Source organism: Ammodytes marinus, assembly GCF_949987685.1.
Source record: "Ammodytes marinus genome assembly, chromosome: 6".
Classification (NCBI taxonomy): domain Eukaryota; kingdom Metazoa; phylum Chordata; class Actinopteri; order Uranoscopiformes; family Ammodytidae; genus Ammodytes; species Ammodytes marinus.
In genome coordinates, this window is record NC_137235.1 from 15,479,426 (window position 1) to 15,499,396 (window position 19,971).

At 39.9% G+C, this 19,971-nt stretch overlaps 1 protein-coding gene across 1 annotated transcript in view; it reads right to left on the minus strand.

The window, feature by feature from the left end:
• The window catches only part of ank2a (ankyrin 2a, neuronal), a gene marked incomplete at its 5' end in the record, with an annotated part of 77,612 nt that overhangs the window by 53,594 nt on the left and 4,047 nt on the right, over window positions 1-19,971 (minus strand). The window contains 35 exons of the mRNA XM_080028804.1: window positions 97-219; window positions 322-447; window positions 832-1,060; window positions 1,227-1,323; window positions 1,500-1,707; window positions 1,797-2,008; window positions 2,086-2,240; window positions 2,718-2,816; window positions 3,015-3,239; window positions 4,640-4,675; window positions 5,016-5,119; window positions 5,275-5,353; window positions 5,538-5,664; window positions 6,682-6,754; window positions 6,879-6,977; window positions 7,094-7,192; window positions 7,275-7,373; window positions 7,767-7,865; window positions 8,156-8,353; window positions 8,616-8,714; window positions 8,953-9,051; window positions 9,191-9,388; window positions 9,634-9,732; window positions 9,866-9,964; window positions 10,129-10,227; window positions 10,490-10,687; window positions 11,121-11,219; window positions 11,342-11,440; window positions 11,894-11,992; window positions 12,437-12,445; window positions 12,943-12,966; window positions 13,319-13,504; window positions 13,626-13,724; window positions 13,836-13,934; window positions 14,839-14,937. Coding sequence (XP_079884930.1) covers window positions 97-219; window positions 322-447; window positions 832-1,060; window positions 1,227-1,323; window positions 1,500-1,707; window positions 1,797-2,008; window positions 2,086-2,240; window positions 2,718-2,816; window positions 3,015-3,239; window positions 4,640-4,675; window positions 5,016-5,119; window positions 5,275-5,353; window positions 5,538-5,664; window positions 6,682-6,754; window positions 6,879-6,977; window positions 7,094-7,192; window positions 7,275-7,373; window positions 7,767-7,865; window positions 8,156-8,353; window positions 8,616-8,714; window positions 8,953-9,051; window positions 9,191-9,388; window positions 9,634-9,732; window positions 9,866-9,964; window positions 10,129-10,227; window positions 10,490-10,687; window positions 11,121-11,219; window positions 11,342-11,440; window positions 11,894-11,992; window positions 12,437-12,445; window positions 12,943-12,966; window positions 13,319-13,504; window positions 13,626-13,724; window positions 13,836-13,934; window positions 14,839-14,937 — 4,191 coding nt within the window. The remainder of the gene's footprint in view (window positions 1-96; window positions 220-321; window positions 448-831; window positions 1,061-1,226; window positions 1,324-1,499; window positions 1,708-1,796; window positions 2,009-2,085; window positions 2,241-2,717; window positions 2,817-3,014; window positions 3,240-4,639; window positions 4,676-5,015; window positions 5,120-5,274; window positions 5,354-5,537; window positions 5,665-6,681; window positions 6,755-6,878; window positions 6,978-7,093; window positions 7,193-7,274; window positions 7,374-7,766; window positions 7,866-8,155; window positions 8,354-8,615; window positions 8,715-8,952; window positions 9,052-9,190; window positions 9,389-9,633; window positions 9,733-9,865; window positions 9,965-10,128; window positions 10,228-10,489; window positions 10,688-11,120; window positions 11,220-11,341; window positions 11,441-11,893; window positions 11,993-12,436; window positions 12,446-12,942; window positions 12,967-13,318; window positions 13,505-13,625; window positions 13,725-13,835; window positions 13,935-14,838; window positions 14,938-19,971) is intronic.

The following is a 19,971-nucleotide window of genomic DNA, read 5'->3' on the forward strand; positions in this document are numbered from 1 at the left end:
AAGATTAAAATGGAGAGACAGCATACAATGCCGTTACTACAAATGTATTATATACCATAATTATATCAATAGAAACTGAGACATATTCAAACTTACCTTTGAGTATGTTGGGAGAGTGATATTAAGGTTGCAGATAGCATTGTGGGTAAGACTACGGTACGTGCGCGGTTCCTTGGTGAAGGACAAGCGGCCACATGGCTCCTGTGCTGTGTCTCTAATCTGTCCATTAATTAAACAACAATCCCATCAATTAATTATACAAATTTAAATTTAAGTGAAAAGTAAAAGTTTCAGATATTTCTATCCAATGTGAACTCATACTTTGATGAACAGGGCCAATCTGTTCTCTTTGAAGGCAAAGAAGCTGAACACATGGTGCTGTCCGCTCTTGGTAAGAGGCACCAGGTTTCCAAAGCAATCAGCAAATATAGGTTTCCCCTCCAGCACCTGTGTGTGAATATGGGAGCTATTTTCATGATTCAAGCCAAACATTATGGTCTACTTCAATTCTAGGAAAACAATATTGTCAGATGTTTTAAAGACATGCACTGTTTTATTGAGAGCAACTTGGCAGGCTGTTGCTGCACTCACCTCTTACGAAGAGGTAAGGCAGGTGGAATGTGTGTAAGATACACACATTCCACCTGCCTTACCAAATTCACTATTCATTTCTTATACTTTCTCCTTCTCCTGCGTCTATCCTTCTTTACAGTATACCTCTTCAATGTGGCGTCTGTAGCTCAGCATTATTTCTCTGAAATATTGTCCCACCCTCTTTAGATGAAGACACTGTTCCCCCTTTTTTATTTATTCCCCATCATCACACTGTACCTCAACATCTCGGCTACGGGCAACTTCAGTGAAGTTTTCTTGCTGCTCTAGGGTCTTGTCCATTTTGTCGTCTGTCATGCAGAAACAGCGCAGGCGGGCCTCAATTGGGTCGAGCGTCTTAGCAAAAATGACGAACTTGGCCATGTATGGAACACAGATGATCTCTCTGTACAGCTGAGAGGCAAAACTAACAGACTCCTGGATCTGTCTGCAGTCTATTAGCCAGAACCTATGGATATAATGTGAGAATTTCTGTCAAATATTGATAGATATCACCAGGTAGTTGTACAGTACGCAAGTTACTTGCGGTATAATGTTAAATCACCTAAATAAACTAAAGAAATAAAGCGGATCAAAGTTTTAATTTCTATGTGAAGGACTATGGAAGAATTTACCTCGCTGACACATTTGTGGTGAAGGAAACACATTGGTTAACAAACGTGAGAGGTGTGGAGCCGGTGATGTCCTCCCATTGGGCAGGAGTGGTTCCACCTGAAACACAGACCAAGGTTACCCAACCCCTGATGAGTGCACACTGAATATAACTTAGTTACATTTAACAGTGTTTGGGGCTATCTTACAATACCACAAACAGCTGCTAATGAGCTTTGATATTTTTTTTTATTGTTTGCTGTTGATTCTCATGACTTATTATTTCCCATACTTACCCGTAATACTGCAAAGTAGACGTAAGGTGGGGGTATCTCCACTAAACTCTGCGCTTGGCCCGTCATTATTTGAGCTCTTGGGAATAGGGATTGTCATGGTGATCGGTTTGTGGAACTTTCTCCTTCTTGGTTCCAATGTGACAATTGAGCTGAATGTGGCTCGGTTACCAAGAATCTTTCTCACCACTTCAACATCAATAGGCTGAGCCTAAAACAAAGTACCAAAAAGTATCAACATAACTTTATTGATAGTCTCAACTTTGCCTTGTTTAGAGTCTAGCGAAGCACTGTATGTACCTGTAGCCCAACTCTGATCTTCTTGGTGAGGGCTCCTTCTGGGAAGACAGCCTGGACCTGGGGCACAAGAGTGCTACTAAGGACCCCACCCTCTGGTCCAATCAAATTACTGTCCTGCTTTATCCGTGACACCACCGCAAAATACTGTGGGAAGTCTCTTGTGATGATGCGACATATTCTTTTTTTTTCAAGCTCCTCAGGGGAATCAAGTTCTGTGAAAATTCAAAATATTACGTAAAATTACCCTCTAAGCAGTTAATTGTGTATCAATGAAGTGAAGATCCCTTACTTTCATCCATGCCGTTAAGGATCTGGTTCAGTTCCTCTTCAGTGAAGTCACAGTGGTGTTCCCTCCAGTTCTCCCCTGTCTCACTCCTCAAGATCACTAGCTCTCTCTCTGTGCCCCGCAAAGCTGCGAAATGGGGGATCTCCACAATCACAGGCCTAAAAGGGGAGACAAGGTAAGTCAAGCACAAATTGGACTTAAACATGTGCTTGTGGTAACAGTTTGGCAGGGCTAACTATCAGAAATAATATGATGCTCTGGTTGATTTATGCATGACCTTAAAAAAACACACAAAAAAACAACTGGTAAAACAAAATTATCCATGAAAAAGTAACTTGAAAATGTTCAAACTAAAAGAAAAAGCCATTATACAGGAGCAGAATCAAACTAGAAAAACATGTTTAGGGATTGCTACTATACACTTAGGGAAGCACAGGGAGAACTCAACAACATAAGGCTATAGGTCAGGTGGTTTCGGAGGCACTTTTAAAGTACAACAAAATAGAAGGAGTAACAAAATCAAAGTAACTTGTAAATATCCTATCATGGAAAACGAAAAAACATGACATGGTGGAGAAATAGGTGAGTATATGACCGCTCCCGGATCGTAGGGTATTCCCCCACCATGGTCCTACCCGAGGAACTTGGTTCCTGGAGGACCCAGCTGCAGGATGCGACTGACCAGGCTCTCACCCTCATTTAGAGGGGGTGGAGCTGTGGGAAGGTGGAGCTTACTGATCCATGCGCAGCACAAAGGGGAGCGAAGAAGAAAATATGAACACAACAGGCAACAGTGTAAGCAAACTCACACAAGCAACACACACACACACACACACACACACACACACACACACACACACACACACACACACACACACACACACACACACACACACACACACACACACACACACACACACACACACACTTACCCCAGGAACTGGGCTCCAGTAGGTCCCACTTCTATGATGCGACCAGCAAGCCCCTCACCCTCCACCATGGGGGGCATAGAGGCCAGACGATGTCTCTTCACAAGCCTACATGTCACTCGTGTGGGTGCAGAACACTTTCTTGGTGGTACGATAATACGCAGGCCGTTGTGCCGGCAACCACGCATGGCTCCACCCCTGGCATCTACCATGAAGCTGACCAAGAAGCTGAAAAATAAGTTGGGTAAAATATTGTTTTTTAAAGATTCCTTGTTAAAAATGCAGCATTTCTGGTGGAGATGTTAAGTCTATTGACTGTGAACCTCCATGCAGACCAGGCGGCTGAGATTATAGTAAAAAACTATTTAATTTATGATAACATTCAGCACTGAAATAACAACAAGCATATCTTGCAGATGATATTTCATTCCATGTTCACTTTCATTGTTTATTATCCTGTCCAGTTTCATTCCACTCTCACTTATTTGCAAGCAAGGCAAGCAAAGGGGCACATATTTTTTCTAGAGTATCTTTTGTGTCAAGGAGCTAATGGGTATAAAATATTAGATGTCTTCAGGCAATGAAGTGCTTACAGCAATACTTAAGTGTTCTGTGTATGAAATGTTATCAACTTAAAGGCCTACTTCACCGGTGGGAATATGAAGGTGTATTGAATTCTGAGATCCTATGTAGTATAAATGTGCAAAAAAAAAAAAAATCGGTTCATCCTAGCCTGAGAAAAGGCAGAAAGAGTGTTTTTTTTAACCCTATATTAATCTTACTGTGACATCACAGTAAGATAAATATAGGGTTAAAAAAAAAATTACTTTGTAAATATTACTGTGATGTCACAGCAGGAGAAATCACAGTAATATTTACAAAGTAAGGTTTTTTTTTTAACCCTATATTTATCTTACTGTGATGTCACAGTAAGATTAATATAGGGTTAAAAAAACACTCTTTCTGCCTTTTCTCAGGCTAGGATGAACCAATTTCATTTTTTTTTGCACATTTATACTACATAGGATCTCAGAATTCAATACACCTTCATATTCAAACCGGTGAAGTAGGCCTTTAAAGATGTCCTTGGTCAAACTTCAAGACCAGTACTTCACTCCTATTTGAGTTACAGTTGCTGTTCTAGGGAACACTGAGACTGTTTAAGATGAGCGATAATTTGCAAACAGATTTTTTGTCTTCAGTGAAAACAAATGGGCTTGGAGATTCATTCCACAGGCAGGGTAGGGAAGTCGTACAATATTAAGACGTACAACCTAATTGTTTATTATTATTGCTTAAATTGTTACATTGGATTTGTTGACAATAACGAAAACATAGAATAATACTGGTTTTATTATTTAGGATGAACAATTTATGATCCAGCTATGATAAAACATTAAAACCAATTCTCAACAGTTATTGGTGCTGTTATGTTAGAAAATATAAATAGTGCATGGAGTCCAACTATTAGTAGATGGACTCTATGCTCAAGATTAAAGGAGCCTGCATCATGAATAAAGAATTTGTTGGAACATCTCTGGTTAGCGGAAGCTGAACCCTAAAAATGTCAAGTCATGCATTGTGAAGAGAAAAGAGTAGAAAGAGAGTTGGCGAATCAAGAGGATCACCTGCTGTTGTCATGGTCTAGGCACGGAGAGGAACGGCTAGAAGCAGAATACAACGACACACACACACACACAAAAACACACACATACACAATCACAAACAAGACAACAAAGTGCACAAGACGCCAAAAACAAAACAGAAAAATAGAATAAAGAATGAGTAAAAGTGACCAAAACCTGACAAGAGACAGTAAAATACACAGCAGCAAAAGAGAGTATAGGAGAGAAATATGTGGGAGAATAGAAAACAAGGACACCAAGGAGTGAAAATAAATGTAAGGAAAAAATGAATTGATTCCTAGGTGATACAGACCGGAGAGTGACAATAAACAAGTGAAATACCAACATCAGGACACACTGTGAATGTTTGTGTGTGTACCCAGAGTGCAGCAAACTGGAGGACAGCACCACGTTATCAAGGTGCTCAGCACCCCAGCTCAGACGGAACGACTCTTTGTCATGCTCTCTAGACAGTGCTGAGACCTACAACCCAAAAAACATCAGCAGGCCAGTTAGAGTCACAAACGTTAAGATATTCTTAAATATTTTAAACTAAGCTGCAATGTTAACCAAGTATAGTTAACATTGCTAACCCAACAAAATGACAACCACACACTTTCTGTATGGTTTGTTCTTACCTGGTGGCTGGTGAGCAACTCCTCGATGAAGACTCCTTCCTTCTGATGGAAACTTTGATGAATAGGAGTGTGTTGCTGCCTGAAGGAAAAGCAAGTTGAGTGTGTGACTGTCTTTGCACACTGCTGTTGAAGGACATGCATGGGCTGTACATTATTGCTGGTCGGTCAACAGCAGTGGATGAAGGTATGAGTATTACAATGTGACCTACTTTACACACGTGCTGTCATTTAAAAAATGTGTGTATGTGTCTGTTGCTCGGGACCTGTCTAGGTTGTGGCTCATGTAGCTGAAGCCGTCCAGGTAGTGTCCTGGCAAAGAGTCATCTCCCAGCTCTCTCAGATCCTCCGCTCTCAGATACTCTCCTCCATCACCTGTCATAGTGTCTTCACCTGGGAAACAAATCAAGTGCCATTTAAGATCAATAGATTTTTTTTTTTTTTACAAGAAACCAAAGTTGCTGTACATCCAATTGTTCAGGAAGTTCTGTATATTTTATCACTGTACTCATGTCCACAATTCTGCTGCTTCTTTTTCCAATCTCAACTCATTGAATCATGCAGTAAGTGCAGCATAAAAGCTGTGATTTGAAACATGAGTTAATTTTGATGTTTCACTCATCAGAATGCACTGCATACTTACAGCACATGCTAGGGCCTATGAGAGCTCTGTAGTAGAACTGTGCAATAACCTGCAATATGTGATCTTTTGCAAACAATATTTTTTGTTAAACATGACTTTGCCACCATTTGCGCAAATTGCTTTTGTGAAACGGGTCACTGGTTTTGAAGATGTGATGGCATTGTGCAAAATCTATTTTAGCATGTCCGCATTTCTAAATCAGTCTATTCCTAAATCATCTATAATCATCTTAAACGTCACAATCGTATATACAGTCCCACACAGTTCATGCAGTTAGTTTCCAACATTACATGAACACACGATCCACAGAGTTCTGGTTACACCCTATTAATAACAAGGTTGTGGATTGAGCTTTGTTTATGTAAATCAGATTCATTGCACAACAACAAAACTCAGCCACTGCATATACTCTCTATAGGCAGACATTCTGGAAATTGAGGGATTCTCAAATTCATTGTTTTAAACAAAATAAATCAATGCATTTCTGCACACTTCCAATATAATCACAACATTTAGTCGCAAGAACACAGGCGTGGTCCACAACAAGCTGTCAGAGCAGGGCAGTACCTTCTAACTCCACAGACATCTCAGATAATGGCTCGTCGTCCAGCCTCAAAGCTATGGGACATACAGCTTTAGGACCCACAGTTACAAAACCCACAATACAGAGCTCCTTTTGACTAATTTTGAGTTATAGTATATGATGACAGGAGTCGTCTAAACACATTTGTCAATCTATTTTCCTTCATAAGGACCAGAAAACTCACCTTCTTCATCGGACACATCAAGGATCTCAGTCATGGTCTCAGGAACATTGAGCTTGTGTTTCTCTGTGACCGTCTGATGTGACCCCCATTCACATAAAGGAATAAGGCATCCAGAATAAACAAAACAATATTTTGGTTTACTTGGAAATTAAGGACAACATTTCCAGATCTTGAGTCTAAAGGTATCACAAGCTTACCGTTGTGGTAGTGATGATTTCTTCTGTGACGACTTTCAATGTGTCCACTACAGAGATGTAACCCAAGCGTCTTGCAATGGAGAGAGCAGTGTTTCCATTCTAATAGGAAGACAGAAGTTTTGTTCATGTGACTTAAAAGTGAGATGTATCCTTCATGTTTTATACAACATTGCTTATTCATGATGAGAGGGTAAATTATTATTTGTTCTTCTTACCACTGTAGTGGAATTTGGCTTGGCGCCATGTTGTAGCAACATATTAATAATGTGTGTATTCCCTTGCTGTGCTGCCTGGTGAAGGGGTGTGTATCCATTCTATGGAGTGAAAAAAGCAAATGAGATTGTGCTAATTCTTGCTGTTTATATTAAGCAGGATTTCTGTAGTTTTGAATCCTACCTTGGTTTTGGCGTTGACGCTGGCACCTTGCTGTATCAGGAAGTTCACCATCTTGGCATTGCCATAGTGACAGGCCACAATCAGAGGGCTATAACCAAGCTGAAGGGTTGAAAGGATGGGTTGATGATGAAGACAAAAAAGTTATTTTCAACTTTGCCTGATTTGCATTTGCTGTGTATAGCAACACACTGTCATAGAAACAAAACCCTGTGAATGATATAGATGTATGAGGTGGACATTGCCATGCGTCCTACAATCCACTAGATGGCAGATATTCTGACATTTTGTGCATGCGTTTTGCTGGTAAACACTTGACTTAAGAATTTCTAAAAGATCATTGTCCTCAATGAAGTCTCCATGTAAATACATGACTAGTAATTACTTTAGTGTGGTTGGGTGTTCACTCACAGGTATGTGTGAGTGTGTGTGTGTGTGTGTGTGTGTGTGTGTGTGTGTGTGTGTGTGTGTGTGTGTGTGTGTGCGCGTGCGTACCTTTGTTTGCTGATCCAAGTTGGCATCACATTTGGCCAGTTCTTCTGCTGCATTGACCCTTTCTTCTTGGGCTGCGAGATGCAGAGGAGTCAGTCCATTCTGTAACAGACACATTTCACAGTTGTTTTTGTGTCTTCGTAGTGTGTGTCTGTGTGCTACACTACTTAGGTTCACCATTTGATTAGCAAATTTCACATAGGCTACAGTAAAAACTGAAACCTATGACTGGATCTGTGTTGTATATATTTTATGGTTGCAAGAGTAAAGATCATTACTAGATAGCTGAAAATGTGATAACTAATGATTCACCATAAAACATAGAGTTAAAAATAGTGTTTAATCAGTGTCAATAAAAGTTTTTCACAGAAATATTAGAATATGTCTGTGACCTTAGTGGCTGCGTTGACGTGGGCTCCTTTGCTCAGCAGCAGGCTGGCCATCTCAGCATGTCCTTCCTGGGCTGCCAAGTGTAGAGGGCTGACTCCCTGCTTGGTCAGAATGTTGGTCTCTGCTCCGTACTGCAGCAGCGCTAATGCAATGTTTGTCTGGTTCTTTTTGGATGCGATGTGCAGAGGGGTGTAGCCATTCTGTTAACGAGGGGAAGGTGAACAGTTACATGTTGTAACAATCACTCTACATGGATAAAATCAGCCCTTTGAGAGAGTGTCAGAAACAGAAGGCATTCATGATACAATATAAATATCTAAGGTTTGCTAACAACATCTTAGCGTCACTCTCAAGCTCATGTTAGCCGAGGAAAAGGGTTCACATCAATCACAGAATAACTGCAACTGCCAAATGCATCCCATGGAAACCATAGTGTGATAGTGTCTGAATCCTTTGTCTAACCTTTGCAGTTGAATGAGGCGATGCACCATTATCCAGCAGCAGCAGAGATACTTCCTGGTTGTCATAATGAGCAGCTACATGTAACGGAGTAAGGCCATTCTGTAAGAGAAAGCATTTGATTAAGTGATTGATTTTTTAGTAACAAAGCAGTAAACCTTTAGGAATGTTGCTATGTTTTGGCTAGGTGCTTACAACAGTTCTATTATATTCTGTAATGAGTCAATACATTTTAGTAAGATACTAAAAGATGTTGTGCAATTAATAAGTTTGCCCTGTAATAACCTTGTCTTTGAATATGACTCTGCATGCACAAAAACATTTAAGATTTTCAGTTCACCTTGCCAGCATCGTCAGTGAGAGCTTTGCGTTGAAGGAGAAGTTTTGCTACATCTAGGCTTCCATACTTAGCTGCTACGTGTAATGGGGTAAATCCTTTCTGTAGAGGGGAAGAAGAAAAAGCTTGTTTCAAACATTTGTGTCCAAACTGAAACTGTTCAACAGGATTTGTTCAACCCATATAGGATTCTTGATTTTGTTTGTTTGAATAGGTATTTCATTTTCCACCATCTGATCACCTTGGTGGCGCGTGAGTGTGAAGCTCCGGCCTCCAGCAGCACGGCAGCAGTCTCTACCTGGCCCTCTCGGGCTGAAATGTGGAGGGGAGTGTAGCCGTTGGTGGTGGCAGCATCTGGATGTGCCATGTGTTGCAGCAGCAACTGGACAATGTCAGTTTTTCCCAAACGGGACGCAATGTGGAGGGGAGTCTGGTCCTCCTGGGGTTGAGGGGATGAAAAGGTTGGAATGTTTTGAGTTTAGAGGTAATATGGGAGAGAAACAGAAAAGGCAGAGGTTTGAGTAGAGGCAATTGGAGTAGAAGTAATAATACACACACAGTAATGAGGGATGAGGCCGGTGACTTGACCCACCATGGGTATGATTATGTAATGCAGTGGAGAAAATGTGTTTATTTATGCTGAATAGAAGGAAACAGTGATTTACTCCAATGATGCTGACTCACCCTGGCCATGGCATCCACCAACGCTCCATTCCTCAGCAAACAGCGAACCACTTCCATCTGACCTGCTCGCGCTGCCATGTGGAGAGCTGTCTCACCACGCTGATATGCAAGACAGCACATTTATGATCATTATGACGCCATGATGAATGAAATACTCATGGTTTCTGATAATTATCTGCCAGGTGGTAACATAACGTCACATTAGTGCTTGTTACATTTTGAGACTACTCACAATGTTTCGGACATCAGGAGATGCTCCATTCTGTAGCAGAAGCAAAACAATGTTGAGGTGGCCCATGAAGGCAGCTACATGGATGGGCGTCAGGCCAGACTAGAAAAAGAGACCGACAGAGAGAGAGAGAGAGAGAGAGAGAGAGAGAGAGAGAGAGAGAGAGAGAGAGACACACACACACACACACACACAGAAAAGTGAGCAGTTGCACAAAGAAAAGTGTACTGTTTTTACAGATGCTGTTCTGAGACAAGGTGGCTCACCTCAGTAATTGCCTGAATGGAGGCTCCATATTTGACCAATAGTTCCATCACCTTGACCCTGTTCTTCTTACAAGCAATATGGAGAGGAGTGAAACCATTCTGGTAGAGAAGGCGAGAGAAATATAAACAGAAAAGTAGTTTACTCGAGAAGGGAGAGTTATTTTCGAATTTGCTTTTTATCTGACTCTTACAAGTAATTTAGCCCTAAGTTGTCAAATTCTGACTTATTTTCCACTGTTGGCTAAAGGTCTCACAGCTTACTGAAGGGAATGATGCTTCCAATGTTTAAGTACATTTTTAAAGGAATTGAAGTAATCAAAAGTAATCAATCCCAAATTATCTTTTGATAATTCCTTCCTACCAGGGCTCTAATGTTTGGATTGGCCTTCTTGTCCAGCAAAAGCTTGGTGACTCTGTAGTGGCCACAGTGAGCTGCGACATGCAGCGCCGTGAGGTAGTCCAGTGTGACATCATCAACGGGCGCCTTGTGCTGCAGCAGCAGTTTAACACATTCTATGTGGTCTCCCTGGGCCGACATGTGCAGTGGGGACAGTCCGTTCTTTGAGAGGACGAATGGAGAAATGCGAAAGATCCGAAAAAGACAGAAAAAGAAAAAAGAAATAGCAGAGATGAGGAGAAACACAGCTACATTCAATTGTAACAATATTATATATATTATTCGTAAATACTGTACTTGTTATTATTTGTACAGTAACACATTTTTGACCTCTTATTATATTTATGGCGATTATTATTGCTATTTATCACTTTATTCTAGTCTTGCAAAATCATGCAAGCAGTGCTACTTTCATTTGACTGCATATACTGCATGTATATGAGGAATACAATTTTGGAATATCAATTGAGTTCTCTACAAGTACAATATTAAATATTAAAACCTGTAAGTTTTTTGAAATACCGAACTCAAGGTCTATTCAATGGGAACATTGTTGGGGTATGCTAACCCAGTAAAAGGTAAACCCATATACTACCTTGGTTCTGGCTAAGATTGGAGCTTCTCTCTCCAGCAGAATTTCTACTGCTGGGTCATGTCCACTCCTGGCTGCACAATGCAGTGGGGTCAGTCCATCCTGAGGGAAAAAAAATTGGTGATTGAGAGTGGTAAGTGTATTCTATTAAACAGTCAATAGGTGGGAGGTACAGTTTTGTGACAATTTTATAAAAAAAAAAAAAGATTAAATCCGAGACTCACTCTGGTTTTGACGTCTATCTGAGACCCACGGTCCAAAAGCAAGGCCACCATGTTGGTGTTGCCTCTCTTGGAAGCAACGTGGAGAGGTGTTATTCCATTCTGAGAAGACATGGAAGCATACAAAACAATGTATTAATGACTCTGTTTGGGAGCTGATATAATTCAAATCCCAATTTCAATTCCGCATACACAGGAAACCCTAGAATCTGTTTCAGTTACAGTTTGAGTCATTTAAATGTTTCTGTTGAGTTGAGTGCACTTATATACAATCACATGACTAACTACCCAAGTGCATTTAAAATAAATTAAACTAACTTGAACCAGTCTCAAGAAAGCAATGTGGCTGAAAACATGCAAGAACTAATCTACCCTCTGACAGGATAAGGGGAAATGCAGTTTAGAAAGACAAAGAGTGAAATATAGAAAGATAGCATAGTAAACAGTAAACACATCGTTCTGCAAGATTTATACATACAAAACACACATCAAGTTTTAACTGACAGCAGTTCAGAAAGTGTATTGAGTTGCCAAGAAGTGGAAATGGGACTATACCCTGGCTGTGAAGTCCACAGCAGCTCCTCTGTTCAGCAACAGGGTGGAGACATTCACGTTACCATAGTGAGCCGCGATGTGCAGAGGGGTGAACCCACTCTGTTTGAGACAGAAAAGGAGAGGAGGGTAGGAGATAATGAGAGGGAAAGAAAGGGGACACAAAAAAGAAGAACGAGAAAAAGGAGTGTAAATGGGAACTGTTGCAGAAAGAAAGAAAGAGATCAAAATGTTCTGTACTGAAGCACTATTACGATGAGGTGGCATGCTGAAAATGAAACATTGACACATTAAGAAGCATAAATTAATTAGCATATCCCAAAATAGCACGTACAATACATGATGCATGCAAAAGAAATGTTTGAATTCTTCTGCATGCCATACAAATAGAAAGATATTTGGTTTAAACATAAAAGGAAATATAAAACCAGAACTGAAATACACAAAGCAACTATGCACTATATGCTTGGACAAATGGACATTTATGTAAAAGCTATATCTACATAAATATCTACAGTACACATTGTAGGTGGGTGTATTCCTTACCTTCCCATTCTGATAGACATGGTGCAATTTAATTAAAAAACAAGAGTTAACTTAAAGATACAGAACGTGTTTCAGATAAAAAACAATGCTGTCACCGTTCCTAGATGTACACATGCCGTGCTCAGAAAAAAAAACCAATAAATCATGAAGTGATATTTTGTGAAAGAGTGTTTCAGTTAAAAAACCTGCCACGATAATAGTTTTTTTTATAGAATAACGTATCAATTAAAAAAGGAAAAAATAAATTGAAGGTAAAACAAGTCATCTAGAATTAAAATGCAACAAACTAACATTCTCTGGTGCCTACTGATTCAACACAACATCCTTTACTGTCAGCCATGCAGGAGTGTGTGGTACCGCGTAGACAGCTACATGCATTCGTATTAACATATATCATTTGGACATGCTCAAGTCCTCAATAAGGAAAAGATCAGGAGAAAAGAGCTAAAAAAGTTGGACAGAAGTGACAACAAATAATTGAATGAAGAGGTGACAAGTCTGTATACCTCTGTGGTTCTATTGACCATCATCTGGTTAGGACGCATAGAGAGAAAAAGGGGGGAATAGGGTGTAGGGCTGTTAGGGAAAGGGCTTATCACAACATTCAAATGAAACACAGGGTAAGTTTACAAAGTTACATAAAAACAGACAAGGAAGAAAACAACAAAGCATTTCTGAGAGAGGCTCTGTCTATTAATATAATTATATTACTTAATATAATGGACACACAAAAAGAATCAATATGATTATCCATTCAGTCAGATGCATTATCACAGACTTCCGACCAACTCTGGCCTCAAGTTCAACTTCCCGCTCGCTCCACTCCTATCTGGCACTCCACCTCCACCCTTCATCAGTTTATGGCCTGTAGCCCGGCCTCACCTTAGACTGCACGTCAGCATTGTGGTCGTTCTGGAGCAGCAGTGCAGCGGACTTTGTGTCATCTTTGCGAGCTGCGATGTGCAGTGCCGGGAGGCGGACCTTACCCTTGGTGTCATGCTCCAACAGCAGGGAGACCACTGAGTTGTGACCCTGCTGGAGAGCGATGGCCAGTGGCGTGAAGCCATCCTGGATGAGCAGAGAAGAAAAACAAAAAATTCAGAGTGAATGACTACAGCCAATTTAGAAAAAAGGGAAAATAAAGTAGGGATATTGAATATAAAGTGTTTAGCTTCATTATTTGTTTAACCTCTGTTGCAATGCTTTGGTTCCCGTCATTTTCCAACAGGTATCGCACCACCTCCAGGTGACTCTCCTGGGCTGCCATGTAGAGCGGCGTAAAGCCATTCTGTAGAGGCAAATGCATTTAATACCCACTTGCACACACAAATGATGTAAAGTCATATTCACTATTTAGGGTATGATTTAACTGCTTATCTATCATTAGGTTGCTTTTCACCTGTGACTGAGAGTTGACATCCGCTCCTCTCTTCACCAGTAGTTTGACTACTTCTTTTTGTCCGGCCAGTGAGGCGATATGAAGGGCAGAGTTTCCTTTCTGGAGAGGAAAATAATGTTAAGGCCACTTGCCAAGTGTGTGTCCTGCGTGGATATAAACGCCTTAAAAATCATACCTGTTTGAAAGATTATGTAGGTTTTAAAGGTGTGATGGAATCAAACTCCTGATATTAATATCTCCTTCTTGAAAACCAAATTACGCTTAGTCATAGTACACAATCGTTTTGATCTGGCATCTGTTTATATTTCATGGATGTGAACGACTGATAAATATCAAAGGCAGAAATCATGTCAATCAAAGGCCAAAGGCAGCAAGGTGACAGATTCCTTTGCTTGCTGTTAAGTGTTACTAGCTGTCAGAACTGACAGATTAGACATCCACCAGGTCACACTATGAACTGCTTGCCAGGCAGCTAACCTTCCCCTCACTCTCTCATTTCCAGTAATGTAATCTAATCATGATGCAATGTTGGGTCAACTGCATTCTTTCAAAGCTGCAGCCTTAAAGAAACGTACTTTACATTTTTCTATAATGCAATCTTGTAATTAAAGATAATGAATCCAGAAAGGCACATAATACATTTTAGTTGGAATTTGAGACAATGCTTAATGAGACTGTAATTGAGAATATATGAACTTAAAATATTTAATCTTTTCAAACTTTCCAACTATTAAAATCACCATCATGTGCACCACCACCCCTGTGTATTAAGTTTCCTACTTCAAGAGAGAAGCAGTGATTTACATAGTTCTGATAACTGATACCAGTACTTCACTCCTTCTCGTATTTCCCTCTTTCTTTTTCTCTTGTCACTCTGTCAGTGTCCTCCCTTTCTTTTCCCCCACATATCTTACCCCTAAGACTAAAGGTCAAACTGTGATATTCATATCTGGAAAGTTGATGAAGCGTTATAGCCAATGACTAAAACAATATAAATGTGTACCTTGGTGGAGGAGTCAACAGATGCTCCTCTCTCCAAGAGTTCATCCACTAAATCTTTGTGTCCCTCCTTAGCGGCCAGATGTAGCGCATTTAGACCGTTCTGGAGAAAAAACAAAAAGAAAACATTTACATGAGACATCAATTAAACAAATGTGTTCAAGTGGTTATTGCATAAACGCAGTGGTGCTCATGGAATAACATTAAAAACTTGGACATTACAAAATACTGTAGTTGCCTTACAACATAGGAAGAATAATATACAGGGAGTGGACACAATAACATTAACTGAACAATCCAGTGCATTGAAATTCAGTACTCCTGCATTTAAGTCTACGGTATAATGCAAGTTGTTGAGATCTCAATGCTTCGTAATATAGAGTACTGAAGGTGTGTTATGAACATTTTGTGTTATGAACGTTTCTCACTGACAGGCAATCACACATCACATCTGATGAATTTATACAACACACATGCACAAACATATTTCCTCTGAGGCGGAAATATTCAAACACAGCAGAAGAATGATTCACCTCGTCCTCCTCCTCCTCCATTCTGCGCTCTCTTTGAAACCCACCAACTAAGAAAGTATTTTAACTTTGTTCTTATATGCTTAAGTTTCCCTGCGTCTTTCCTCAAAATTGAATGTCAAACTCTCTCCGTCTTCTTCTGCTCCTTTGTAAGGGTTGTCTAACTTTTGGCTTCTTAAATGCTGCTCCAAGCAGGATTCAGAAGTGATAGAGATCCAGCCTTAAATTGCGGTGCTCAACCTGCTTCCACTACATCCCCTGGTTTGGATCCAAGCTTCTTGAGTCTGTCTGTCTTCTTTGCCCTCCCTGCAGGTTCCTTTAGATGGGTGACAGAGAGAAACTGTGTCTCCTGGCACCGATGGAAAGGAGTAGCTGTAATGTTGGTTACACCTCTATGATTGCCCAATTCCTTTCCTCGTGCCCGTAACACACACGCACACGCACATATACAAATAGCAAAATGAATACACACACTCTCCCCTCGCTCTGAGTTGCCAAATGCCAAACGGCAAAAAGGGTGTCATGTTTCTGCACAGTCATAGAGGGTATGTAGGACACACACACTCACACATGCACACACAAATGGATACTCATATATTTATAAGCTACTGCAAAAAAGGGGACATTCCTTGGAGGCCAAAATGATATATGAGTGAAAAACTGTGTGAAAAACACATGTAATTTCCTTAAAAAGGTAAAAATAAGAGCCAAAATCATGTCATAGAATAAAGTGTCACTGATGTCTTCATGCAAGAAGATCCATTATTGATATCAGTGTAGCCTATAAAATGGGGAAACATGTCCATTACTATTTGTCAAAGGTGACCACTCCAAATTGTTTATTTGGTGCAACCAAATAACCGAAACCCATTGACAGCAAGACAGAAATGATTAAAAAGACCCAAATATTTTAGACTGTATAATTATAAATTGATTATTTTCTTTATAATCGAGTTAAAAAATGTGTCAATTATGAACATTGTATGAGAAAAGATTTGATACTACTCAATCGTCCGTTCACACAAAGTTTTTCTTGCATCAAATTCTCCTATCATACAAAACATCAAAGAAAATATGGCATGCATGTTATCATGTACAGGCATACACATACCTGTATATACATACACAGTTGCAATACAAATTATTCAACCCCCATTGCAAATAAGGTTTATTGGCCTAATTTACGAACTTTAAGCTGTTTGCAATAAACAACTTTAACAAGAGCAATTCAAATAGCTCAGCGTAACTAATATCACAAGTAGTTTCTCCAAATCTAACACCAAATGCCACTTTTAATGGCTGCTGCAGCAGGCACTGAGGTTTCAGTTTGCAGAGTAAAATTCATACTAAACGCTGAAGGCCAAAAAAAACACAAGAAAAGTAAGCTTCAATATGCTCAAAATCACATCAATAAGCCACAGAGGTTTTGGGTTTCTGTTCTGTCGGGCGATGAAACAAAACTCGAACTTGGGCCTGTGGATCAGCGGTATGTCTGGAGGATGAAGAATGAAGCATAATGAAAAGAACAACCTGCACACAGTGAAGCATGGCGGGGGATCTGTGATGCTCTGGGGCCGTTTTGCTTCCTCTGGCACTGGCAAACTGCAGCGTGTCGAGGGAAAGATGGATTCTATCAAATATCAGGAAGTCCTTGGAGAAGATGTTATGCCGTCTGTGAGAAAGCTGAAGTTTGGGCGTCATTGGACCTTCAAACAAGACAATGATCCTAAGATAACCTCTAAGTCTACCAAGGCTTGGTTTCTGAAGGAGTCCTGGAAGAACCCATAGTGGTCGTCACAGTCGCCTGACTTGAATCCCATTGAGAATCTTTGGTGGGATTTGAAGATGGTGATTGCAGCATGGAAACCAAAGAATGTACGGGAACTGGAGGCCTTTGAGGAATGGGCTAAGATTACTCAGGAGCGATGCCAGAAGCTGGTGACTGGCTATGCAGCAGGACATTAAAGGAAAAAGGTGCTCTACTAAAACACTTGCCATGAAGGGGTTGACTGCAGAAGTCATTAAAAGTTGCATTTTGTGTTGAATTTGGAGAATTGTGATATTAGTTATGTTGAGCTATTAGAATCATTCTTTTTTATAATTGCAAATAGAAGTTCGTAAATTATGGCAAAAAAAAAAAATCTGCAATGGGGGTTTTGCAAATGTATTTTTATTGCAAATGGACACACATCCTATTGATCCCAGTCCCAGTGTGGTTGCACAGCCATGTGAGAGGGGTTGTATGATCGTAATCCCACAGCCTGTGCAATGGGGATTCCAGTTTTAGCCAACTAGTCGACACTCACACAGCAAGAATCATGTAATCTTATTCGTGCATTTCCATCCCATTTCAACCAATATATATTTCAGGAGAGACACAAAAAAAACATAGGGACTCACACATACACACAATCTGCCACAACAACTGATCTAAATCTCCCTTTCATCTGACCTGTAAGTGAGACCTTCATTTAACTAATGGACGTTCAGCTCAACAATGTGATTCCTGGCAGTTTATGTAGCCTCCTGGCAGGAGAAACACTGCTGAGTTCTGGCCATCGCAGATTAATATTTTCGCCCCAATGGCCGCTGACCTTTGTTATAGACACAAGTGACACTATGGTCAGGCCTGAGTTCCAGAGGGGATAAACGTTGGTGGAAAACGAAAAAAAAAAATTAAATGCGTGCAGATTAAAGAGTAATATCACTCACCAAGGATTAACATTTGGGTAGATTAGAGGGGGAATCTGGATTTTAATTGTGAGGACATGGAAACGAAACTGCTCACATTCACAAAAGATACACTATTATGGAACAAACTGTCTCTTTCTCTCCATGCACGCACACATGCACGCATGCACACATTCACACACACATACAAGAAAGAGCCAATGTCTTGAAAATAATTCCAAAATGAACAGATCTTATATTATAAACATACAAAAAACCAAGAGATAAAACTATCTTTCTGAAAGGTGTTTTTCATCCATCTCATTCATAAAGTCAGTCCTAGTTTGACTGTGGCTTTGGCATACAAGTGGTGTATCTCTTTCTGGCACCCTTAATATACTTAGACAGACTTCAGACATTGGTGCCAGACTAAGGTTCTCACAACCATGTTCCTGCTTTCTAGGATCTTACTTTTCAGTTATTAAAAAACAAACCACCAATGCAGCACTCTTCATATTCCAAATGTACAGTATAACTTGAGTTAAGAAACCACTGACAATATTACATCTCCCACATCTCCCATTATTCATTTTAGGATATAGCCTACATTTCCTGGATCCTGTATGATAACAAGACAGAAAATAGCAATTTATATTGTGTACTGTATATTGTAACACAGTCTATACAAATGTGGAAATAGGATGTTATTCCCCCATTATTACTAACAGTGTTAATCTCATCCAAGTGATAACAATCAGATCAATTTTGTACTTAACCCTTTAAACCCAGAGTACAATCAACTCGTTTTATCTTTTTACTTGAAATAAAATATATAAGAATACATTTTTTCAACCTGAAACTCCATGGCCTTAGCTAATTTTCTATGAATAATGTTCTAAAGGGAAAAAAATCATAGAGCATACATGCTATATTACCACTACACATGTGTGTCCCTCATGAGGATATACATGTCAAATACACACACAGACACACAGAAACATACATGCATAGACAAAGGTACACACACAAACACAAACACACACTCACTCACATAACCCAGACAACCAACACCAGAACCACAAATTGTTCCCAAAGGTATGCCACAAAGTCTCAATTATAGTGTATTTTGTTAGACATATCATAACTTTATCACAACAAAATGAATGGCACTTCCATCGTTAAATGTGATCTAGCAAAGATTAATTGCAAATATTAATCACAAATTTTATATTTTATGTTTGGAATTGATATAAAAGTCATATATGTGAAGGAATTTTATGTTTTTTATTTTATTTATGTAATGATTTTAAGACTCCAATAATGTCCCGGGTCAATTTGACCCGAGCAGTAGAGGGTCTAAAAAGTGAACAAATTTGGCCATTGACAAGAAGAATAACAAGACATATGTTTGTCTTCAAATGTTATACTCAACATCCATTCACTACGGCAGTGTATGTTTCTGTCTCTGTCTGTCTGTCTGTCTGTCTGTCTGTCTGTCTGTCTGTCTGTCTGTCTGTCTGTCTGTCTGTCTGTCTGTCTGTCTGTCTGTCTGTCTGTCTGTCTGTCTGTCTGTCTGTTCCATGTTATCAGTTCTCTAATACAAAGTAAAAAAAGCTAAAATTAACTGCTTAAGGACAAGGTTCATAACTGAGTTGGCATTTGTCTCTCGTGACTCCCTCCCTATCATAATTACATCGTCTGCATTACTGTTTATTTCCCTCACTGTCTAAGAAACACGCACACACACAAATGCACAAACACAAACACATGCACAAAGTGAGAGCATCACTGGGATATATATGAAAATGTCACTTGCACTTTTGGTCAACTGACAACGGCTCAAATTTGATCACCCGACCTCTGACAGATACTATGAAGGGCAAGGCTCTCCTGTTGCAGGGAGGGAGCAGTGTGTGTGTGTGTGTGTGTGTGTGTGT